Source organism: Sceloporus occidentalis, unplaced genomic scaffold (assembly GCF_023333645.1).
Source record: "Sceloporus occidentalis isolate IW3139 unplaced genomic scaffold, rSceOcc1.0.p SCAF_30, whole genome shotgun sequence".
NCBI classification, from domain to species: Eukaryota; Metazoa; Chordata; class Lepidosauria; order Squamata; family Phrynosomatidae; genus Sceloporus; species Sceloporus occidentalis.
The window spans coordinates 8,776,263-8,800,780 of NW_028317010.1; the positions used below are offsets into that span (position 1 = coordinate 8,776,263).

The 24,518-nt window shown below is 41.2% G+C and overlaps 1 protein-coding gene across 1 annotated transcript in view; it reads left to right on the top strand.

Moving 5' to 3' along the window:
* The first annotated feature begins 6,840 nt into the window (after nt 1–6,840).
* The window catches only part of LOC149299017 (protocadherin-15-like), a 426,255-nt gene continuing 408,577 nt past the window's right edge, over nt 6,841–24,518 (top strand). The window contains exons 1-4 of the mRNA XM_089486827.1: nt 6,841–7,524; nt 7,903–8,051; nt 8,632–10,052; nt 10,242–11,092. Coding sequence (XP_089342953.1) covers nt 6,841–7,524; nt 7,903–8,051; nt 8,632–10,052; nt 10,242–11,092 — 3,105 coding nt within the window. The remainder of the gene's footprint in view (nt 7,525–7,902; nt 8,052–8,631; nt 10,053–10,241; nt 11,093–24,518) is intronic.

The window sequence follows — 24,518 nt, forward strand, 5'->3', positions numbered from 1 at the left end:
AATTAATCAGGCAATAATCCAACTTGGATAATACACATTTCCTCTCGAGATGCCTGCTTTTTAAATTACTGTATGGCGCCTTTAAAACTGTGTAATTTTCATGCGATGCTTCAGTGGTTTACAAATAAAATGAGACAGGTTGACTTCTGATGGCAATATTGTGTCAATATATTTTTACAATGTATTAATTCGGTATGTAGACAATGTGTACAACATGGGTTGGTACTAGATCATTTTACTAGAAATAGCAAGTGTCCTTTGATCATCTGCTTTTTTTTCTTTTGTAATGAGACATAATTAAGATCATACATGTTTAATTAGTTTATTTTAACCCTTTTGTACTGTTCTACTAGGATGTAATGGTCCCCTTGTAGTGGCAAATGTGACTTACATGTCATCATGAGCCTAGTGGTTTTTTTTATTGTAGATGCACTGAAAGGATGCCTGGATGCTAAGAGCTGCATTAAAATCAGTTTTATATATACTGAAAAACAGAAGTGAGTTTAATGAAGTATATCATTCTAATGGGGAGTCTATCTAATGAATGTTTTCCCTGTTGTTTTAGTGATGTGTCAAAGGGAGGTTTTCCTATAATTTGGATCACTGAGTCCTTATGGAAATGGAACCTGTTTGTCTCTCATCAGTTTTCGTTAATTTCTCTCTTCTGTTTAATATTCTAGAGAGACTACATGCTACAAGTTGCAGTTTTAGGAATTGGACTGCAGTGAAAGAGGTGTTTATGAAAGGTTTGTGTGTGTGTGTGTGTGTCCATTGTCTGCATTACTTAAGTTAGATCACATCTGCAGAGATATGAAGACATTCACTATTATTACAAGACAAACAAAGCATGTTTTAAATAGAGGGGGTATTCTAACTTCGTGAAAACAGATTGATCTCAAGGAAATGAAACAGACTATGCATATTTTTATTTCAGATGAATGTATCTATTCAAACACATTGCCAATGACAGTATGCTGTAAAAAAGACTCGCCAGTTATCATAATCTATTTTAATCAATAACAGAGATGATGCTACTTTTTTAACGATATCTACATATATGTTTGATGTTAAAATAAAAATTACAAAAAACAATATATGGTCTGTTAAAAGTAATATGAATGGCTCAGCCTCTTAATCTGAATGGAGTATTCAAGTAGATATTTATTTCCCATTGATGGAAGTTTATTAAAAATTGAATTGTTTTGGGCAAACTAAGACAATTGACTATAAGTATACTTTATGCAAGAATTCCTGATAGTTGTCCTTCACTGTGCATGTAGTGCTTTGACTTAAATGGCCAGTGTTCTCCTTTGTGTTGATGATCATTTTGATTCCTTTCAAGGATATAACATTTCTGGTTTAAATACAATGACAAAATGCTGACAGTCTGCTAATTGAGTTTATGAACCATGAAATGTGAAAGAAAAATTGGGCAAAAATGTCATCATTACCCTGACCTCAGGTGGTGTTAGACAACACTGAAATTAGTAGACCACAGAAATAATTAGAGATCACAAAGAGGATCTCAAGGTCATCTGCCCTTAGTCTTTATGAAAAGCATGGGAAGGTATAGATATGTTATCTTGGTTTCTATGGTATTCCCCAATTTTCCTTATAGATCGATTTTAAGCCAAAGAGCACTGTATCCATGTATCATTTGAAAAAAGTAATACTGGCGGTGAATGTGTCTTGTTTTGGAATGGGAGATTAACAGAAGAACACAACAAAGTGGAGTTAGCAGGCCTGGACATATTTATATGTTTATCACATAACATTTTATGATTTACCAATGGAACAGTGGTAGGAAAACTTAAATGCAATAGTAAAAGCATACAAATGGTAAATGTGACAATGAACATATTTAATGATAGTGATCATAAGTGGGTTTGATGTATATTGTCAGATAGATTTAGAGGTTTCATGCTGATAAGATGCTACTTTTTTTCCAAGATCCCATTAGTTTGTATTTAAAAAATGCTGCTGGAATACGGGTAGCATCCACTAAACAGAGCAATGTGTATGGCCATATAATTATTTTAAGAGTCACTTGAATTCAATTAGTTGTGCTCCACAAAGTCACATGAGGACATATCAGGTTATTATGTGTTGTTTGTATATATTCTGCCTTCTAAAACACGAGTTGTCTTAAAATCAGTCCCAAAGGAGACATAGTTAAGGATCTTATAGCAGTTCTGATAGTTTTCTGAAATCCCACAGCTTTCTGTTTGTACAATTTACAGAGTGAGATAAACTTACAGATAATGAAAACCCTTATGTATATATAATATGAGCAGCTATATTGAGCTCCCGTTCTTAGAATCAGCATGATTATTCCTTCCCACTTATATATCCCTACCTGGTGTTAATTTAATGATTGTTAATTGGTTCAGGCAGTTTTGGTAATGATGGAGATAAGAGAAAGAAAAAGACATCAGGACAAGAAAAAGCAAGGGGGGGGGTGGCTGGCAATAGTCCATGCCGGATGGGGGTGAGCAAGTCCAGCCAAATGGTCCAGTAATAAAGTGGTGTAAAAACACTTGGATTCTAAAGATAATGCATACAAAACCTATATAGGTACAGAAAAAATGTCATAGAAATAGCACCAAAAACCTCCAATTCTATAAATCTGCGCCGGCACCCGAGACAAACGCTTCCAACACAGGAGTTGAAGCGCTGAGGCAGGCGGCGGTGGCGGCCGCCGCCAGCAAAGGATTCCTGTATATCTGTCAGGCAGGGGGGCCCGAGAGTTGCCGAGCGGTTGTCTTCAGCAACCGCTCGGCACCCCTTGGGCCCCCCTGACTGGCAGAAATCCAGGACTCCTCTGCTGGCGGCCGCCGCCGCCTGCCTCAGTTGCGACCCCGGATTTATCGGCGTATAACACGCAGGTAGGGTTTAAACTCCGGATTTTAGTTAAAAAAGTGCGTGTTATACGCCGATAAATACGGTATATCGTTGCCCCCCCCCTCCCTCCCTCCCTGCCTGCATCTTCGCTCCATAAGACGCGGCTGATTTTTCATCCTACTTTGGGAGGAAAAAAACTGCGTCTTATGGAGCGAAAAATACGGTATATATATATATATAATGTAAAAGTTTAGGCAGGTGAGAAACAATGCTGTACAGTTAGAATAATTTCTAACATTACATTTAACAAAATCCAAAGTGAACGGAAGAAAAATCAAATCAGTATTTGGTGTGACTACACTTTTGCCTTCCAAAAATCAACAATTCTTCTAGGTACACTTACTGAAAGTCAGGCATTTTGTAGGCATGCAATTAGGTGCAAGGCATGCAATTAGGTGTATGACTATTATACTGAACAGGTCCTAATGATTAGCAATTTAATATAGGCTGAAACACAACCATAAACTGAAGCAGAAACAGGTGGGTGAGGAGCATCCAAACTTAGTAACCAGAAGTCAGTTTAATGTCAAATACACCATGACCACAGCAACAAGATACAAGGTAGTTATACTGCATCACCAAGGCCTCTCCCAGGCAGAATGTTCAAGGCAGACATGGGTTTCCAGATGTTCTGTCCAAGCTATGTTTTAGAAGCACAAAGAAACAGGCATTGTTGAGGACCATAGATGCAGTGGTCAGCCAAGGAAACATGATATGTTCAGCACACATATCATGCTTACTTCCCTTTGAACTCTTTGAAAATTTCTAGCCAGTACATCAGCTTAGCATTGGCAGAAAAAAGTGAGACCAATTTACTTTCCAGGAAAGTCTGTTAAGAAGTGGTCTTCATAGAAGACCTGTGGCCAAAACGCTATACCTCCAAGGTAGATACAAGGCTAAGCTACTCAACCATTCATAAGAATGCAAGAACTGGGGTGTAGAAAAAAGGCAACAGGTGCTCTGGACTGATGAGTCAAAATATTTGGGTGCAACAAAAGGCAGTTTTTTTGCAGAAGGGCTGGAGAGCAGTACACAAATGAGTGTTTGCAGGCAAAAAATGAAGCATGGTGAAGGTTCCTTTAAAATTCGGGGCTGTATTTCTGCAAGTGGAGTCAGGGATTTTGTCAGAAGTAATGGTCTCCTCAAAGTACAGGCAGATACATATCCAACATGCAATACCATGAGGGAGGCATCTCCTTGCCTCCAAATTTTTTCTGCAGCATTAAACCCAAACATACAGCCAAAGTAATTAAAAGCTATATTTATTATTATAAAGATGTTTGGAACAGACTATTGGTTCCTTAGAAAACTGTGCAAGTGTACCTACAAGAATTGATACTGTCACATCTGATATTGGTTTGATTTAGTTTTTTCTTCCATTTGTTCACTTTGCATTTTGTTAAATTATAAAAAAATATCCTCCTCAAACAATAAAAAAGCAATTCTGACAATGAGTCACATTTAGAAAAGGATACATGGACGCATTTCACTTGTGTTTCAGCTTTTTCTGATCTAACCAGGTTTTAAGTGTAATCTAGTGATTTGTCTAGTTTGAGGACAAATGACGACCTATAACAAAAGTGAAGCCTGGGTAACCTATTGCCTTGAATTTATTACATATTATGTGGAGGGGACTCTAATTCTGATTCTTTGGAACATGTGATATGTATTGGAACTAGACATTCCCAGCCCCGTAGATCATGGGAAGGGAACACTATATCCTTATTCCACCTGAAGGTATGGGTGGCATGGTGCCAACTTTCACATTAAACTTGCTACAAAGCTCTGGTTAATATTTATCATATGCAGTGTACTAGTCAGCATGATTACAGATCATAGGATAAAAACCCAGGTTGACCAAAAACGCCAATATTTAAAGATTTCTCAAGTTTGGTATTACACTGGCAAATTACAACACATTTAAAGTGCAGTAAAAGTAATGTTGAAAACAATGGATATAAAATGCAAACAATTCCCATCAGCTATAGGATGTGATTTACAAAATGTGGTTCTTGTGTTCTGCGCTAAATGCATATGTTAGTTTATCTTTTGTGGTTTTATTGCTAATGGAGAATGAGAATGCACTATACCTCTTGTGTCCCTCTCCCACCACAGGTGACCTCTTGCAATGTCTTTTTGATTCTACTTTATAATACCACTAAAAATGAATTAGGGCCACCGGGATGTCATTAGAACTTCATTACATAATGGAAACCACTCATAGGTTATGCAGTATTCAGAATTAACATTGATTGCACATTAATTATACCATGCTCATAGCATACAGAGTTTGACATAACTATGTTCAGTTTATAGTAAGTAATAAGTAAATACCGACTGGAGGTATAGGTACATTATGGCTAAATAAAATCAAAGTGGGAATCAGATTATATGTAAACATTTTCCTAAACAAGCAAGGCATTAATATAGCTGATAATATGTCAGGCTTCTAATTCTGTTTTTCAAATGATCATAAACCATATTTACATAATAAAATTATATTAGCAATCTGTCTTTTTGTGGCTTGTGTGGTATGGTAGTCATATGGTCATACTACCTATTTAGCATGTCCATGAAGACAAAACTCAGAACTCACAGGTCTGGTGGTGAAGGTTTCCAACTATAGGTGTTGGGAACCATTTCTAAGGGAGTCCATCTTAAATATAAACATAAATTATGAAAGTCCTCTTCATGAGTAGAAATTTCAAGATGAGATTAGATTCTGCTAAAAATGTCAGGGACCTACCTCATCTCCTCGAGTGTCTTCACCTGGCGGGGACACAGCAAGGCACCCACACCTCTGTCTGCGTACCGCACGGTCGCCCACCAGGCCACACAGGACAAGTGCCAGTTCAAGATTGATGGTGGGGGGCATGTGGTGCGGCCCGATGATGCAGGAGGTCAGACCGGGAGGTGGGACAACCAGTGAGAGAAAGGTCACCACTGACTATAATCTATAGGAGGAGGAGGGTCTCTGAGATCTGGGGGAGGAGCCAGATTTTGGCAGACTATTTAAACCCCCAGCACTAATCCATCATTGTTTGATTGTTCAAGTCCCTTCCTGTATTTTATATGGACTTTGACCTTGGCTTGCTTACGGAATAAACCACTGCTGTTGTACCATTCCCTGGTTTTGCATCTGCTACTTATCTGGTGTCTCTCTACACTGTGCTCCAACCCCTACACACCTGACACAATGGTTTTATTTTCATGAACTGCTTGCTTAACTTATAATTAGGCTAGTGTTGCTTTTCATAGTGTAAGGCACCTACCTTAAGTAGCTCCCGGCCGTCCTCTTCTCCTCCCCGGCAGAAACGCCGGCACCGCAGACTGGAGCTGGAAGCAGCCGCTCGCGCACGCGGCCGCTTCATGAATATTCATGAAGCGGACCGCCGGCTGGATTCCGCTGCGTCGCTATGGCGACGCAGGACGCGATCACGTCCCGGACGTCGGGGAACGCCCCCCCGGGCTATTTAAACCTCGAGCACAGTATCCTCAGTGCTCAGTTATACTGGTTCTGTCCGTGTTACGTGAGCTTCCCCCGTATCCTGTATTCATATATATCTTGTTCCTGTTCTCCCGGTATCCGACCCTGGTCTGCTAAACGGCTTCCTGTATTTCTCTGGTTTCCTGACCCTGGCTCTCCCTGCTACTACGTGTACCTCTGGCATCCTGACCTTGGCTCTCCAACCCGACTACGTGTACCTCTGGCATCCTGACCTTGGCTATTCGACCCGACTACGTGTACCTCTGGCGTCCCGACCCTGGTCTTCTAAACGGTTGCCCTCTGACCACTCGTGCTTACAGCTACACCACCAAGTGCCCTGTTATCCTCTCCAGGCCCCTTGCGTGTGTTCTGTTCTTGAGCAAGTGTGTTCCAGTCCTGCATATCGGATTCCTTCCGGTAAGACAAACCTTACAGAATAACTGAGCCTCGACATGGAATCCGCAGGAATTTCTGATGCTCTTGCAGCCATCGCTGGACAGATTACTGCACTTACTCGCTCCTTCCAGGACCTCCAAGCCAGCCATGCGCATATGCAGCACCAGCTTCATGAACTGCAAACTAACCCCCCTGGCTCTGGGGCACCATCTCCTGCTCCCGCTCCGCTTCCACCAATGGAGGGGCCCTCTGCTGCTGCTGCTACTCCTGAACCCAAGGCTATTCTTCCCGAGCGCTTCTCAGGAGACAGAGCCAGTTATCGTACCTTCATGACGTCCTGCCAAATCCTGTTCTCTCTCCAACCCAGAACCTACGCCTCTGATCATGTGAAGGTACGAACTGTGATTTCTTTATTATCAGGGGAACCACAGATCTGGGCTCACCATCTACTGCGCACCAATAATCCAGTCCTGAACTCATGGACCGAGTTCAGTCACGCTATGGACACTTTATTTGACGATCCTTTTCGCACTACCTCTGCACATGCTGCCATACGTGCTTTACGACAAGGGAAGAGGCCAGTAGAGGAATACGTGACCGAATTCCGAAGCTTGGCTATGGAAAGCAAGTGGAACGAACCAGCACTGTTAGATCAGTTCCGTCTGGGTTTGGCCGAAGGATTGAAGGATGAACTGGCTCGCGTGGGCATTCCTGATTCCTTAGAAGACCTCATACACCTGGTCATACAGCTTGACCGCAGATTTCGGGAGAGACGCCTGGAACGCGCAGCTTCAGCCATTCCTACCCCGAGACGCCACTTCCTTCCTACGGTTCATACTGCTCCTACGGTTCCTACCGGTCCTCCTCTCCAGTTTCCAGCGATCATGCCTCCTCCAGAAGAACCTATGCAGATCGGAGTGGCACGTGGCCCACTATCAGAAGCCGAGAAGGCCCGTCGTCGGAGGAACAATCTGTGTCTATACTGTGGTGAACCTGGACATCTGATATCTACCTGTCCGCGACGCCCTCCCAGGGGTAAGCCTGCACCTGATAAAGCTTGCCTAAGTTCCTTCCCTAAGGACGGTTCTCCTCACCTGTACATCTCCTTGTTTTTACAGTGGACCAATAATTCTACCACCGTTTCTGCTATCATCGACTCGGGAGCCAGCAGTTGCTTCATGGACCAGGACTTTGCCAAACAACTGCATATACCAACTTCAATTAAGCCAGCTCCCATACATATACAAGTGGTCGACGGGTCCCCCCTGTACTGGACCCGTTACACACGAAACATCACCACTTCATGCTCTATTGGGGAATAATCATACGGAATACTTGAACTTTGACCTTATTCCGTCACCCATGTTTCCAGTAATTCTTGGCCTACCCTGGCTAAGACTCCATAATCCTACAATTGATTGGTCCAAGGGGACCATCTCCTTCCAATCCCTGTTTTGCCGCAATCAATGCCGGACAGACCACCCTACACTTCTATTGCTTCCTGATTGTTCGCCTCCTCCTCCTGATCCACGTATTCCTAAACAATATGCAGAGTTCCGTGATGTTTTCGAGAAAAAGGGAGCTGATACACTTCCTCCCCAAAGGACTTATGACTGTCCCATTGATCTCCTCCCTGGCGCTCCCATCCCATTCGGCAGGATATTTCCATTATCCGAACCTGAATTGCAGCACCTTAAGGATTATATCCAAGAAAATATAGCTAAAGGGTTCATCAGACCTTCCACTTCTCCAGCAGGCGCAGGAATCTTTTTTGTAGAAAAGAAAGATGGGAGTCTGCGACCATGTGTAGACTATCGGGAACTAAATAAGATCACCATTAAAAACAGATATCCGTTACCTCTTATTCCTGAACTCCTGGATCGACTCAAAACTGCGCGGCTCTTTTCCAAGATTGATCTCCGAGGGGCTTATAATTTGGTCCGCATACGTAAAGGAGATGAGTGGAAGACCGCTTTCCGAAGTCGATATGGACATTTCGAATATCTTGTCATGCCCTTTGGGCTCTGCAATGCCCCTGCTACCTTCCAACATTTTTTAAATGACGTCTTTCGGGACTATCTGGATGTCTTTATGGTGGTCTATCTGGACGATATTCTCATATTCTCGTCAAACCTATCTGATCACCGCGACCAGGTCAAAATGGTTCTCGACCGTCTACGCACACATCACCTTTATGCTAAGCTGGAAAAATGCCAATTTGAAGCTGATCAGGTAGAATTCATGGGATTCATCATTACGCCTGGAAACCTACAGATGGATCCTAAAAAGGTGTCAGCTATCTTGGAGTGGCCAGTACCTTCTGATAAAAAAGGGGTCCAACGTTTTATTGGCTTTGCTAACTATTATCGCAAATTCATTAGAAACTTCTCTCATGTTATCGCGCCCATCACCAAGTTGACTCGTCAATACTCCCGTTTTGCCTGGACACTAGAAGCACAGAATGCGTTCGACGCTCTCAAACAACACTTCACCACTGCTCCCATCCTTATTCAACCCATGGTGGCGGAACCGTTCCATTTGGAGGTGGATGCTTCGGATCTAGCGGTAGGAGCAGTTCTGTCCCAACGACATGGGGAGAAACAAAATTTGCATCCTGTGGCCTACTACTCGCGTAAACTCACCCCGGCCGAGATGAACTATAGTGTGGGGGACAGAGAACTACTGGCCATCAAACAGGCTCTGGATACCTGGCGTCATCTGCTAGAAGGGACTCAACATCCAGTAACGGTATATACTGACCACCGGAACCTGGAGTATCTTCGCTCCGCACGGCGTCTATGCTCCAGACAGGCTCGGTGGGCTCTCTTTTTCACGAGATTTAACCTTCATATTACGTATCGCCCTGGATCCCGTAATACCAAAGCAGACGCCTTGTCTCGGTTACCTACTGTATCGAGTTGTCCCGAGACTCAACCGGATACTATTCTTCCTTCCAGCCTCTTCCTCACACACCAACCATCTCTCATGGACTTCATTCGCTCCTTATCCCGCAGAGCCGTAGTTCCGAGAACTAATCCTCCGGTTCATCGTACCCGAAACTTATTATACTACCGGGATAAGATATTTGTACCGACCCCGGCCCGTTTAAAGGTTCTACAAGCATGCCATGATTCTCTCCTCTCCGGACATGGGGGCATTAAGAAGACTACAGACCTCGTTCAACGTCAATTCTGGTGGCCTTCGCTAGACCAAGATGTGACCTCGTTTGTCCGTTCATGTACTACCTGCGCTCGTACCAAGACCCTCCGTAGAAAACCAACGGGCCTTCTCCGCCCATTACCTATTCCTTCGGTTCCCTGGTCTAAAATTTCTATGGACTTTATTGTCGATCTACCACCCTCCAAGAAACATGACACAATCATGGTGGTGATCGATAGATTCACCAAAATGGCACATTTTATTCCCACAATTGGCATTCCTTCCGCTTCCATCACAGCCACCTTGTTCCTGGACACAGTGTTCCGGCTTCATGGATTACCACGAACTATCACTTCAGACCGTGGAGTGCAATTCACATCTCGTTTCTGGAAGGTGTTCTGCCGCAAGCTGCACATTCGTCCCACTTTGTCCACGGCCTTTCATCCGCAAACCAACGGTCAGACCGAACGTTTAAATCAAATATTAGAGCATTACTTAAGATGTTACACCACGCACCTTCAGAATGATTGGCTCCAATTTCTCCCTTCCGCAGAATTCACCTATAATAATCAAACACAGCGATCTATAAAGATGTCTCCATTCTTCGCAAACTATGGTTACCATCCTATCATGATTCCAGGTCTGCCAACCGAACCTACGATTCCCGGGATCTCGGATCGAGTCACCGTGCTAACAAGACAATTTCAAGTCCTGAAGCAAAACTTAATCAAGGCCAGAAAGGCCTACAAATCATATGCAGATCGCCACCGTTCCAGTCCTCCTACTTACCATTGTGGCGACAAAGTCTGGCTGTCCACAAGTCATTTGCGCCTACAGATTCCTTCCAAGAAACTGGGACCTAAGTTCATTGGCCCATACACTATCACGAAAATCATCAACCCAGTGACAGTGCAATTGAAACTTCCCTCTAGCTGTCGGATTCATCCGGTTTTCCATGTATCGCTGGTCAAACCTTGGGTGGCCAACCCTTTTCCTAACCGGGTACCTCCTCCTCCTGCACCAGTGGTCATCGACGGGATTGAAGAATACGTGGTACAAAAAGTGGTAGATTCCAGGATCCGTCGAGGGCATCTAGAATACCTTATACAATGGAAAGGATATAGCCCAGAAGAAAGGACCTGGGAACCGGCAAGTCAAGTTCATGCTCCATTATGTGTTCAAACGTTTCATAAACTACATCCTCTCAAGCCAGGCCATCCTCGCCCCCGGAGGTCGCGTCTTGCGGGGGGATCCTGTAAGGCACCTACCTTAAGTAGCTCCCGGCCGTCCTCTTCTCCTCCCCGGCAGAAACGCCGGCACCGCAGACTGGAGCTGGAAGCAGCCGCTCGCGCACGCGGCCGCTTCATGAATATTCATGAAGCGGACCGCCGGCTGGATTCCGCTGCGTCGCTATGGCGACGCAGGACGCGATCACGTCCCGGACGTCGGGGAACGCCCCCCCGGGCTATTTAAACCTCGAGCACAGTATCCTCAGTGCTCAGTTATACTGGTTCTGTCCGTGTTACGTGAGCTTCCCCCGTATCCTGTATTCATATATATCTTGTTCCTGTTCTCCCGGTATCCGACCCTGGTCTGCTAAACGGCTTCCTGTATTTCTCTGGTTTCCTGACCCTGGCTCTCCCTGCTACTACGTGTACCTCTGGCATCCTGACCTTGGCTCTCCAACCCGACTACGTGTACCTCTGGCATCCTGACCTTGGCTATTCGACCCGACTACGTGTACCTCTGGCGTCCCGACCCTGGTCTTCTAAACGGTTGCCCTCTGACCACTCGTGCTTACAGCTACACCACCAAGTGCCCTGTTATCCTCTCCAGGCCCCTTGCGTGTGTTCTGTTCTTGAGCAAGTGTGTTCCAGTCCTGCATATCGGATTCCTTCCGGTAAGACAAACCTTACATATAGGTTTTCAGCCACATACAATGTGTTAGCTGTCATTGGATGTAATATACCTTGGGGTCAGAAACAATGCATTGCAGTTAAAAGTATTCATTCATATACTAACATCATACACATAGAAAATGAACACTTAAGATAAAAAAATACATTTGGTCAAAACAGCCCATAAACAATATTCTATATACAGTATTTAACTTGTCTCTACTAAATCTGGCTCTTGTATTTTGGCCTCCTAGAGCTTTTCTTTAAAGGGTACATAATTTATAAAACATGTTTTTTTTTTTAATTTGGGTGGCCTTTGTCAGCTGAACAGAGAGACCATTATATGTGTAAAATGCCATTTCCTGCACATTGAAAAGCCCAACACACTACAGCAGGTGGCCTGGCACAGTCTAGAACTGATTTAAAGTGGTTGAGATAAATACTCCATAGTAGGTAGAAGGGTTCAGCAGCTCTCTAAGAAAAGATGTACTGTGAAGTCTTTGGTATAATTAATTTCCAGATTTAGTGCCAGGAAACCTTTACGTACATCTTTTATATGTTTGCCTAAGCAGCCCTTTACTTTCTTGTCTTAACCCCCCCCCCCAACCTCAAAATGTAATATCCGTTTGCAGGAGCAGGGTCTTTCTCCACTTTTGTACCACAGTGTGACTTGTGTTCAGGAATGTACTTTGTGTTTTCCCCTCACTATAAAGTGCTGCCGAATTTTTCAATAAATAAAATGTGATAGTAATACATAGAGAATTCATGTTATACACAATATTTTATGGTATGTGTAAAGGCAGACCACTTCTAAACTAAATGTTTTGTGTTTTTGTAATATTGACAGATCATTTAAACTGTAGGATACTTTGATTTATGATAAATGGTATATTTAGTAATGGTAGCATTTCTATCAGTTACCTCTAGACAATTAAAGAGAATTGCTATTTTTTATACTATATATATTGGACATATATGCACTACCCCAATCATCAATGGGCACCATTTTTCACATGTTGACTTTATAAAGTGCAATCAGAATTCAAATGTAATGTTGAAGGTGTGTGTCTTCTTTTGAAAATCAAGCAAATCATGGTAGAGACTCCATATATTTGATAAAGGTAACTCTTTGGTGAAATTGATCATCTACTATAGCCTCATTTTTGTAGTTGAGAAATAAATACATTCCTTGTGAAAATATTGCTTATAATTGCATATACAACTAAGAAAATCACAGCAATTTATTCTCAAGAAATTCATTCACTAACCATGTCACTACATCAACTATTAAAATATAGATAAACTAAATTGACTGCTGCCTCAAGCCTTATTTTTATGATTTTGCTAGAAGCAGAAAAGCATATGTACAGAGAAATGGTGGCAGGATAGAAAATATACAAAGCAAAGGTAATTATTTCCAAAATATTTGTAATTTCTTCCCAGTCCATCCTTTAGCATCATTTAGATTAGACAGAGGACAATTATTCCAATAATAGCAGGGAACTAAATGTATTCATATAATAGAACATTATTGCATGCCAGGAGGCAAAATAACATTTAAATCTTGAATGTAGTCAGCAAAAAGTAATATTCTTTTTTACTTTGTTGGTCTAAGGAGTTTGACATTTTCTACTTGCAAAACTATTTAGTGAAACTTGCTATAATAACTTGGCCCTCTAGGGTCACTTACCCTCCAGATTTCAGGTTTTCACAAATTGCTGTGTAACTAAAATTTGTTAAACATCGTTATCTATGATAGATTTTTATAGATCTCTTAAAGTGGCTATATCACATCAAATAAATTATTCAGAGTAATGCTACTTTTTATAATTTGTAACAAAATACTGTAAAGCTTATGTAGTCATATGAATCGCCTATTTGAAAGCAAGTATGGATATAAGTATGAATGAGTATGTGTGTATGTATAAGTGTGTGATAGCAAAGATGGGGATGTGTAAGTCTTTGTGTGTTAGCACAGATGTGTTTGGGGGAAAACATGGTAGAGGCAGGCTGTTTGGGCTGAAACACAGCACAGGCAGTCTGCTTGGGTGCAAAGATAGTACAGTCAGGGTAATTGGGGCAAATATGGCAGGCAGGCTGCTTGGGGGCATTAATAAGCCGTTTGGGGACAAAGATGGCACAGACAAGCTGTTTAGGGAAAACATATGGTACAGACAATAATTTTGGACACAAAGATAGCACAGATAAGATGTTTGGGCAAAAAGATGACAAGCCCCATACATTTAATCTGGGTGCTGGGCTGGTCTGGTGAATGCAATCTGGTTTCCAGGGCAAGTCTTATGTGTGTAAATTTGAGTGCCATGGCTGGCTTTTGGGGTGTACAACGTGTGATCTAAGTCTGCAATTTAGGTTTTTCGTGCATTATTTATTTGATCTGTAGCTTCAATGCTGAGTGTACATGTAATTTTCAGTTAATCTATACATGCAAGTCTGGATTTGTGTGTTATTCATTTGCGCTCTACCTGCAATGTTTCATGTGTTATCTATTTAATCCAAACCTGCAAATACAGGGTTTGTATGAGATCCTAATTTGTAGAGTCAATGTGTCAAGTACTTTTTTTTTGGTGTTGGGATAGAGGGTATGATTGCACTTTAGGGAATGGAGGTGGGGTCAAGCAAATACTTGCCCAGGGCCATTATTACAGATGGTCATGAGAGTACAAAAGTTTTAGACAGGTGTGAAAAAATGCTTGCGTGAGAAAAGTGGAATGATTTCAAAAATAGACATGATAGTAGTTTGTTTTCATCTTTTAGCACATGGATGTTTCCTGGATACACCTAACAGCAAGCTACATTTGTAAATATAAAAAATTTAGAATGCAGAGGCATTTATCCAGCAGGGGGCCCACACAGCTGTGATGTAAGGGCCATTAACCTCAACATGAGGATAACAAACCTAAAGGAAGAAATAGTCTAAGTCAGCTCAGGTCTGGTTCATACTGCTCAGCTCTTGAAAAGCTGCTGTGAGCCTGCCTTAAACTTCCTTCAACATACGATGAACCATGTAATATGTACATAATATAAATGTATATGAAAAACAGAACAAACAAACCAATACACAACATTGGGGATGGAGTGGATCAAACAAGCAATGCAAGCAATATGAATATAATAACTTCCAAATGTTGTTGGTTGCCTGACCGTTGTCGCTGGTCTTCCCCTCCTAGGGTGGGAGAGCATTGCTGCTTCCCAGTGCACTGGAAGGTCCTCCAGGCAGCTGAGCTGAATAGGGTGTAGCTTTTAGCATAATAATTCTTCACCAGTATAATCACTTTGTCCTTTCAGTTTACGTTCAGTAAGCTTCTGTAAAGGTGGTGATGGGAGGAGGAGGGAGAGGAGTAGAGAACCTAAGGGGTAACTTCATTACAATTCAAGGTATGTATGTGCCTTTTGCACACCATGACAATGAAGATAAAAAGTGCCCACATATATTAAGATTAGATGAGTCATGGTTCTCACAAAGAAGGTTCTTTACAGTAAATGCTATAAAGGTCTTGTTAAGTTGTAAGTGGGTATTCAAGGTATACACAGTAATGTAAAAGTTATTGATCCAGGGATTATCCTGACAGGTCATGTTGTCATGGAGGATATGTAGCTATATGTACTGTATATGTAACAGCAAGACAAGTAATTTATTACATAATGTTGACAATACCATATTGTGCCACATGCTTCTGTTTTCATTAGGTGAACTTTTCAACCAAATTGAATAGATTAAATGCTGGCTAAAAATCTATCACAAGTAATTTAATAGCAATTCTTGCATAGATTGCAAAGGGAAAAAAAATAGATTAAAAACAGAGATCTATTGGCCTAGGTTTGTTAACTAAGGTAAAATGCATCATTGTTTTCCATTCTCATGTGCTTCATTGCAACCTATGAAATTACCTCTGACATTGAACCCAATGTCTTTCTCGATACAGGTGGTCTAGTTTTCCATTCTCATGTGGTTCATTGCAACCTATGAAATTACCTCTGACATTGAACCCAATGTCTTTCTCGATACAGGTGGTCTAGTTTTCATCTGCCTTCCCTACTCCAACAAATTGTTTTGCTTCAATGTCAAATTAGTAAACACATTGAAATAATAAAAATTTTACTTTTTAACACAAATATTGTAAATAAAAATTGTTAATTGATATATCCATACCTGGGAACTCTTTGGGTTTCCTCTTTCTCCTGGGCAGGGGTGTGGCTTTCAGGGGTGTGGCTTTTGACCATCACTTCCTGCCCTTTTCCTCTCCTTATCCCCACCCACCTAAAGCTGTCTGGAGCTAGCTCACCTCCATGCATGGCTAACCCTCTTTTAAAGCCCCTCCCCCAGAAGAGGGAGAGCTCTAAGTAGCCTACCATGGGACGTTCATGTAAGCACATTATTTTTATTATTATTATTAGTAGCAGTAGTAGTAGTAGTAGTAGTAGTAGTAGTAGTAGTAGTAGTACTATTACATGCCCTCATCCATGGGCTGACAATTATTGCTTACATGTGATGGCTTTAAATAGAATCCAATTTGTTAACATACATAACCAGAAGAGAAGATAACTTGCATTTTATTTATCTCTAAAAACTAAGATATTCCTTTGTGCTCCAATTTGTTTCCCTTTTTATTTTAAGACTGTATACAGTATGTTGGCTGTAGAGGCATTTTACATGGCTTTCCAACACTGTACTATTCTTTGTGTTAATGTATTTCACAACAGGTTAGGTACACCTTGGGCATTAGTTTCTAGAGACATGGGAAGAAATGAGGATTTGGTATAAAAGGTTTACTGTTACTACTTTGATTTTTGGCTGTATTAGAACATTTTGGAAAATACCTATGGTTTTTTTTCTTTGCACTTTAATGATAAAATCTCTTGTGTGCCATCTTGCATGTATGTTCAGTTCTTAAACGTAATCCCTACTTTCTTAAACTGAAATATGCCCATTGTATTCTTTTCTCTCCTCCGTTTTGAATACGATTCCTGATAGACAAATCTGACCTGGGGCTTAGCCGTGCTGCTGTTCTAGCTGTTACATGAGCTAACCCTGTGTTATTATCAGTTTTCAGATGTACATAGCTTCACCCTGCTTTCTGGAAAAATGTGTTATGTTGTTAAGGGATATAGCCAAACACTGATTTGTTTAAAATACCTATTCCCAGCTCACCAGCTGATTTTAAGGTACAATTCCTTTTCAGTTTTATAGCTCTATGACCTTTTATTTTCAAGTCACCAGGTATAGCTGTGCAGTACAATGAGCTGTGCAGACAGTGACAAGGTTGAGCAAACATATTCAGAAGGTGTGGAGAGCCATTGTAATTAAATCTTACGATCTAAATTCTGTATTAATTAAATTTACATGATTCACACATAAGCAGACTTACATATATTGCCTTTACATTATTCTGACCATTAAGCGTATAGCTGCCCCATGTCCTCTTCCATTTAGAAATGTTCTCTGGGTACTGGGATATTATACCATATCTTGGTGCTCATCCATAAGGTAGGTCTCGGCGATGGCTGCTGGTTAGGTCAGTCCTAGGACAAAGCTTAGTACAAAACATATCAGTAGGCAAGAATCATTTGCTCAAAAGAAGCATATATAAATCTGATTGAAAATTCACTTGTCAACTGTGCTATAATGGCCCAGGATGCAGGGGGCATTTGCCTTCATACTGGTCTAAATTCTTTAAACAGGGCTGATCTGAGTTGTGCCAAGCCACTTGTAGAGTCAGGATGTCAGTGATGTTACATGATGGTACATTATGTGACACTGCAGTAGGGTTCATGCAGCTTACACAGTCTACAAGTAACTATAAATAGAGGCTCCATGCAAGGTAAGTGTGGTAAAGGGAGTATGTATAAATGTGTCAGAATGTGTTAGTGTATATAACAGAGTGTGTATGTTTAAGTTATTGTGTGTATTAGAATGAGTATGCGTTAGTATGTGAACATCACAAAATACCAATAGGCTTTATGGACTACTCGTCCAGAAGGTGCCCCCTGATAATGGGGAGCTATACAGTGAGGACATTGAAAAAATGCAATTATGTGAATAATGTGAGAGATTACAAAAAATACTACATATGATACATGGCAGGTGAGAAATCCTCACATTGTAACTTCTTGCAACCATACAAACACCATAATTATGTATCTCTTATAATGTAAGTCACAATTTACAAATTCAGTACACACATAGTACAAACATAACTGTTTATTGTTTCTTATAAATTGTAAATGTAATATCAGGTAGCTAAAGTATATGAAGATAGATAAATGCTTGACATTAAATTTGTGATTCATATTTAAAGATATACTTGTTTTTGGGACATTATATAATTTATATTTTTAGATCCTGCCTATGTTGAAGTAGTGGCAGTTGTCATATGAAGAAGTGAGACATACCATGCTTCAAATATAAATCAGCATGAATCTAAGCCTTGGTGTCTTGATACTCATTACTAGACTTGGGCAAGAGGCAAGACAACAAATTCTGTTTCCTGCCCATTTGGTTCGTATGAAATTGTAGGGCCTTTTTTTTTAATTTGGGAACACAATTTGTTACCAAAAATGTCTCTCTCTATGTGTCCCAGTCCTGGCAGTGTCCCTGCGCATTTCCCCTGCCTTTCATCTGCTCCCCTCCACCTGCTCACCTACCTACTCCAGCTGTTTTCTGATCTTCACTGATCTTCCTTTTCAGATGCAGAGACCATGCTGACAGAGAGGAGCGAGCAAGGGACGGGAGGGAGGCACTTAGTATGTGAGACAATGCCCTGCTATTGAGAAAAATATGACAAGAGAAAGGGGAGGAATATATAGTACACACACAGTCCCTGCAATGAAAGCTGCTCTAAATTATAATATAATTCTTACTTTAAATTAATGCACATAATTCCTTACAGGCACTGAAATGGTTTATTTCCATTTGAATATTAATTATGCTTTCCATGTAATTTGTACTTTTATTTAATATAATTAGGTCTAAGCTAATGTAAGAAAGATTTACTTTACTAGGGGGCTATATGGAACAGCCTCCTTACAGAAGAACGTTGAGGTCCACAGGATTTTTATTACTGAGGGGCTTTCCAGGAGAAGACATTTGAGGTACACAGAACCCCTGAGAAATGTAATAAAGTCTTACTTGATGTAAGGAAATGTACTTTACTGAAGGGGTGGTGGATATGTGGAACAGCCTCCCAGCTGAAGTAACTTGAGGTCAACAGAACCCTTCAGATTTTTATTTTTCCTTTCCTCGTCGTTGCACCTCTCTATTAAAAGTTGGTGTTTTGCTTACGATTTTTAAAGATATTAATAAGTTTAGTTGTACAGTCATCTGAGATAGGAGTTTTTCAGTATAGATATGGCTGGCATTGCAGTGGTTTACTATAGCTGTTTTTTTTTGCTGTATGTAACATTTTGCATATTGCCCTTAATTGTTTCCTCGGAAGATTATATTTGCTCATATTTAATAAGCAGCACCTGCTAGATTTATTGGACTTTGACTGCTTAACAGGTGTACTCACTTTGAACATTGACCAAATTTTCTGGGAATACTGACAAAAATGCTAATATTACTTTTTTTAAGCCTGACTGACCGAAGAAAAAGTAACATCTCGTAATTATGGTCAACCATCCCATCAAATGTTTTTTTCATTTATTTTTGTTTGTTTCATTAGGCCCCTACTTGTTATCTGAGCTTCATACAAACGCACAAAACAGGCAATTTTCATTAAAAACCCAAATTCTTACATGTCTGTATACCATCTGACATGTTTTGACAAGTGCACTGTACTATTCCCTTAAATATATTCTTGAATGTATGAGGTGACTATAACATTGGCAGTTCTGCAAATGTTAGCGGAGAATCATTTGTTCCCATTAGTGCAAAAAAGCTGTTATGTATATCATGATGAACAAACAAACACATAATAATGTCTAGGATGTTAAGAATAAAGGAGATTAAAGAAAAATAATTTGATATGATCTAAGCTTCAACAAACAGTTTGAAGCTGTGAATCATTAGTTAATGAGGTCAGAAGCAGACACCAGTCCAATCAGGTTCAGGATTTCTTAGTTCCCATTTGGTCTATTATTAAAGAAGGAAAACGCATTGTGTGAAAAAAAGTACAATACAAAATTAGATGAATTAACCTTTAGAATTAACCTTTTCCTACATTGCAAATTAGTTTGCCAGTGTTTTTCTCTTTTTGCAGGAATCCAACATATATTTTTTTTAAATGTAGTGATGTTTGATCTGTGATAAGCTACTGGAGAGCATGAACCCTAATATTACATTCCTGTTCCTTGGATTAGAGTAGCAGTTTTTAAAAGTAAAACTTAACTTTTATTAGTTTAATCCTTTACAAAATCAATTATAAGAACAAACAACAATTAATAATACTTTGATCATGAGCTGCGTGGAAATATCTGCTACCATTGTCTCTAATATATGACCACTTTACTGAAAGAATGTAACTCCTGCTAAGTGTTTGACATGCTTTATGCTATTTTCTTGCCAAAAAAAAAAATCATCCATTTATTCTCAGATATGAGCACAAAACTGTACCACTGTTACCATAGGATTAGAAACAAAAAATCTATTACTCTCATCTGCTGGTATGGTTCCAGCACATTGATATTGTGCCACTGTTTTTGTATCACTGGAAACAAAGTAGATACTACTCTCATTTGCTCGCATGGTTTCAGCTCATGAACTTGTATTAACTATGATAACAAGAGGTGTCACTACAGCTCACACACTCTATAAAGCACTTCCTGTTACCATTAGCCCGCACCCCTGACAAAGCCACTTCTCCGCAATGAAACATACGTTAGGTTGGACAGAATTCCATCACACTTCTCCATCTACTTACATTAGGTTCAGCATCATGTAGGGAGCTATTGCTTGGAAAGATAGATATTATAGAATTCAATGTATGAATGGTGATATTAAGTGCTCCAATTAGTCTTATATATCATAAATCATATACAAGGAGTTTGGGGCTCACGTACAGAGGCTGGTGACCCCACTTACTCGTACAGTGGGAACTCCCAGTTGTGTAGGCATTCTTAGATTAGCTGTCCTTTTAGCAGAACATTAGAAAACAGGAGTTACATACTTTTACTAATGTGATCATAGATCAGAGACGGCGACAGAAGACATTTATGCGCAACTCATGATCAAGTTGTTTGTTCCTATAATTCATTTTGTAATGGATTAAACTAATAAATGTTGAGTTTTACTGTACTTTTAAAAATTCCTACTCTGGTCCAAGGATCAGGTATCGTGATATGTTCTTTTAGTTTGAAAGCATTTTAAAGTAAAATAGCTTTGCTTGGAAGTGATTTTCAGTTCTAGATATGATCTGAAAAAAGCTGCACTTTGTTACAGATAAAGCCCTCTTTTTTAATCTCCAAAAATGACTTAGTGCTATCCGTCCCACCTCTATAATATGTTCTTTTTCTCTCAAACTTTTGTTGAATATATTTGAATTAAGTTATCATATTCTCTTGTAGGATTCCCATTATATAAATAATCAAAGTTCTGTTTTTTTATCTCATAGCAGAAAGGTTCTGTTCCCCCATATTAACTTTGTGCTTTCTTTTATTAGTGCCTAATTACACTGTATGGCCAAACGTATGTAGACACCATGAGCAACCACAATATTTTTTTCCAGGCTGGGGGATATCCTCCTCATCTTTTCCCTCTCCCACCGCAATACCTTCTTTACCTCCTCCAATTGACTACCTTTATTGGCTCAGGAGAGCCAGATGTTAGTTACCCATTAATAGGAAGAATAGGCTGACTACGTATCATGGAAACTGCAGTTAGTGAGTTAGTGTGTAGTGTAGGCCTTTCCAACCCCAGTCTATATGTACAATACCCACGATTTTCAGCCAGCAATACAGCTGGTTGAAAATTAGCATAGATGCAGTCAACAAAAGTTAGTGTTTGTACTTGTCAGGACTCGGGTGATCAGGTCAGGTAGGAGCCCATGCGCAGGGGATACTTGGGGTTCAGTATGCAACCCACGGTGCATGATTATGCAAACAAAGACACCACAAGCAGAATTCCAGGTAATGTAGTGTATTTTATGTATAACAGGACCAGCAAATAAGGGTAATACAGTCAAAGCAAGAAACCGGACGTATGGCAAAATAAATACCGGTAATAAGTCTTTTGACAGGGAGCCCGCTTGGAAGGGCACAGAAAGGCACACAGCCCACTTGGAAGGACACAATAGCAGGGAGTCCACAATAGCAGGGAGTCCACAATAGCAGGGAGTCCACAATAGCAGGGAGTCCACAATAGCAGGGAGTCCACAATAGCAGGGAGTCCACAATAGCAGGGAGTCCACAATAGCAGGGAGTCCACAATAGCAGGGAGTCCACTTGATCAGGACACAAAGCAGGGAACCAGGAACAGTACAGGTGCAGAGCCACAGCAGGAAGGTCCATAGACTTCAATACAAAGGCCGTGACTGAAGGGCAGGGCAGGTTCATAAAGGCAGGGTAATCCAGGTAACAAGGCCCAGCTGGATGTAGACAAGGGCTCAACCCAGGTAACAAGGCACACCTGACCACTAGTGGTCGCAGATGTAAATGCCACAGGTATAAAAAAAAGCCATGGTTCAGGTAGCGAAAAATTGGTTCCTGACAGTACCCCCTCCCCAAGGAGCGGTCACAGAACGCAAACAGTCTGAACAAAATCTGTACACCTTTAAAAAACTGAGCAGGAGGGTGTACTTAAAGTGATTTCTTCTTCTTCTTCCTTTTTTTCGGTAAAGCTTGTTCGCAGATCTCCAGGTCTTCCTTTCTGATTATATTGCCATTAGAGGTAATAACACAATCAAAGGAAAGGTTCTCTGTGGTGCAATCGTAGGTCAAATTAGGACTGGATCCTGAAGAAGTTGATGAGAAGGTATGATTCAGTGCTTTCTCTTTCCATGTACCAGGGGTCACATAGCTGCCCTGTACCCAGGGCACTACTGGGGGCAGGGGGGTAGTACCAGAACTGCACTGGTTCAAAACAGGAGAAGAACTGATGGAAGGCCCCTTCTTTCTCAGAGATGGAATAGGGTCATGTATCTTTGCTATCAGTCCAGAGGAGATATTAGGGGCTATGGTGGTCTCTGGTGTATCACACTTTGCTGAGGTAGCAGTGATAGGAGTTGCAATCACAGCTGAACAGAAAGCAATAGGAAGTTCATCCATATGGGAGGAACCCACACTGCCACAGACTGTAGGATCACAGACGCTGCATTCCATCACAGAACAATCATCAGGCTGCAGCTGGACATCCACCGGAGGTTGAGAAGCACCAGGAATCACCAGGGTTGGTATATACTCCATGGGTTCACTATCCTGGGGAATAAAGCTACTTCCCCTTTTGGCAGAGCTCTGTGGTTGTGACGTAGACTGCTCAATCGGTACAGAGGGTTTAGGAGGTTTCAGAGGACATTGGGTGATCCAGTGTCCCTTTTTGCCACAGTAAAAGCAAGATTCCTCATCACGCTTTTGTTGTAATTCGGTTGTGGTAAAGGGTTCACGTTTCCTAGAAGATTCCTTTTTAATACTGGTAACAGGCTTGTTGGATTTCTCAGGTGATGTAGCAGGTGTAGGTGAATGGTCTTCATGAGAGTGATTGGAGTTGGAGTCCCAGATTTGCATTAATGATTTGCACAGTTCAAGCAAGCATTCTCCTATCACTTTGATGACTGAAAGTAACCCCGCAGACTCCTTGTAATGGCCTTTGTATTCTGCCAGGACTCGGGTGATCAGGTCAGGTAGGAGCCCACGCGCAGGGGATACTTGGGGTTCAGTATGTAACCCACGGTGCATGATTATGCAAACAAAGACACCACAAGCAGAATTCCAGGTAATGTAGTGTATTTTATGTATAACAGGACCAGCAAATAAGGGTAATCCAGTTTCTTGCTTTGACTGTACGTATGGCAAAATAAATACCGGTAATAAGTCTTTTGACAGGGAGCCCGCTTGGAAGGGCACGGAAAGGCACACAGCCCACTTGGAAGGACACAATAGCAGGGAGTCCACTTGGAAGGACACAATAGCAGGGAGTCCACTTGGAAGGACACAATAGCAGGGAGTCCACTTGGAAGGACACAATAGCAGGGAGTCCACTTGGAAGGACACAATAGCAGGGAGTCCACTTGGAAGGACACAATAGCAGGGAGTCCACTTGGAAGGACACAATAGCAGGGAACCAGGAACAGTACAGGTGCAGAGCCACAGCAGGAAGGTCCATAGACTTCAATACAAAGGCCCTGACTGAAGGGCAGGTTCATAAAGGCAGGGTAATCCAGGTAACAAGGCCCAGCTGGATGTAGACAAGGGCTCAACCCAGGTAACAAGGCACACCTGAGTTCTGAGTGCTCCAGAGGGCGGAGGGTGGCCAAAAAAGCCATGGTTCAGGTAGCGAAAAATTGGTTCCTGACAGTACTGTAGACTTAGTGTAGCCCCCAAAAAGCCCAATGTACAGTTACTAGCTACTATTGCCATAATAATCAACTAACAGTGTTGCTGCTCAACATCATGAGAGTTGCAGTCAAGAAAAGTTAATGTTGTGTAGCTTTGCGATGCACAGGAAACATTCTGTGTTATTACAAAAATAGGGTAATTAAAGGGTAGCAAAAAGGGACATAACGGCT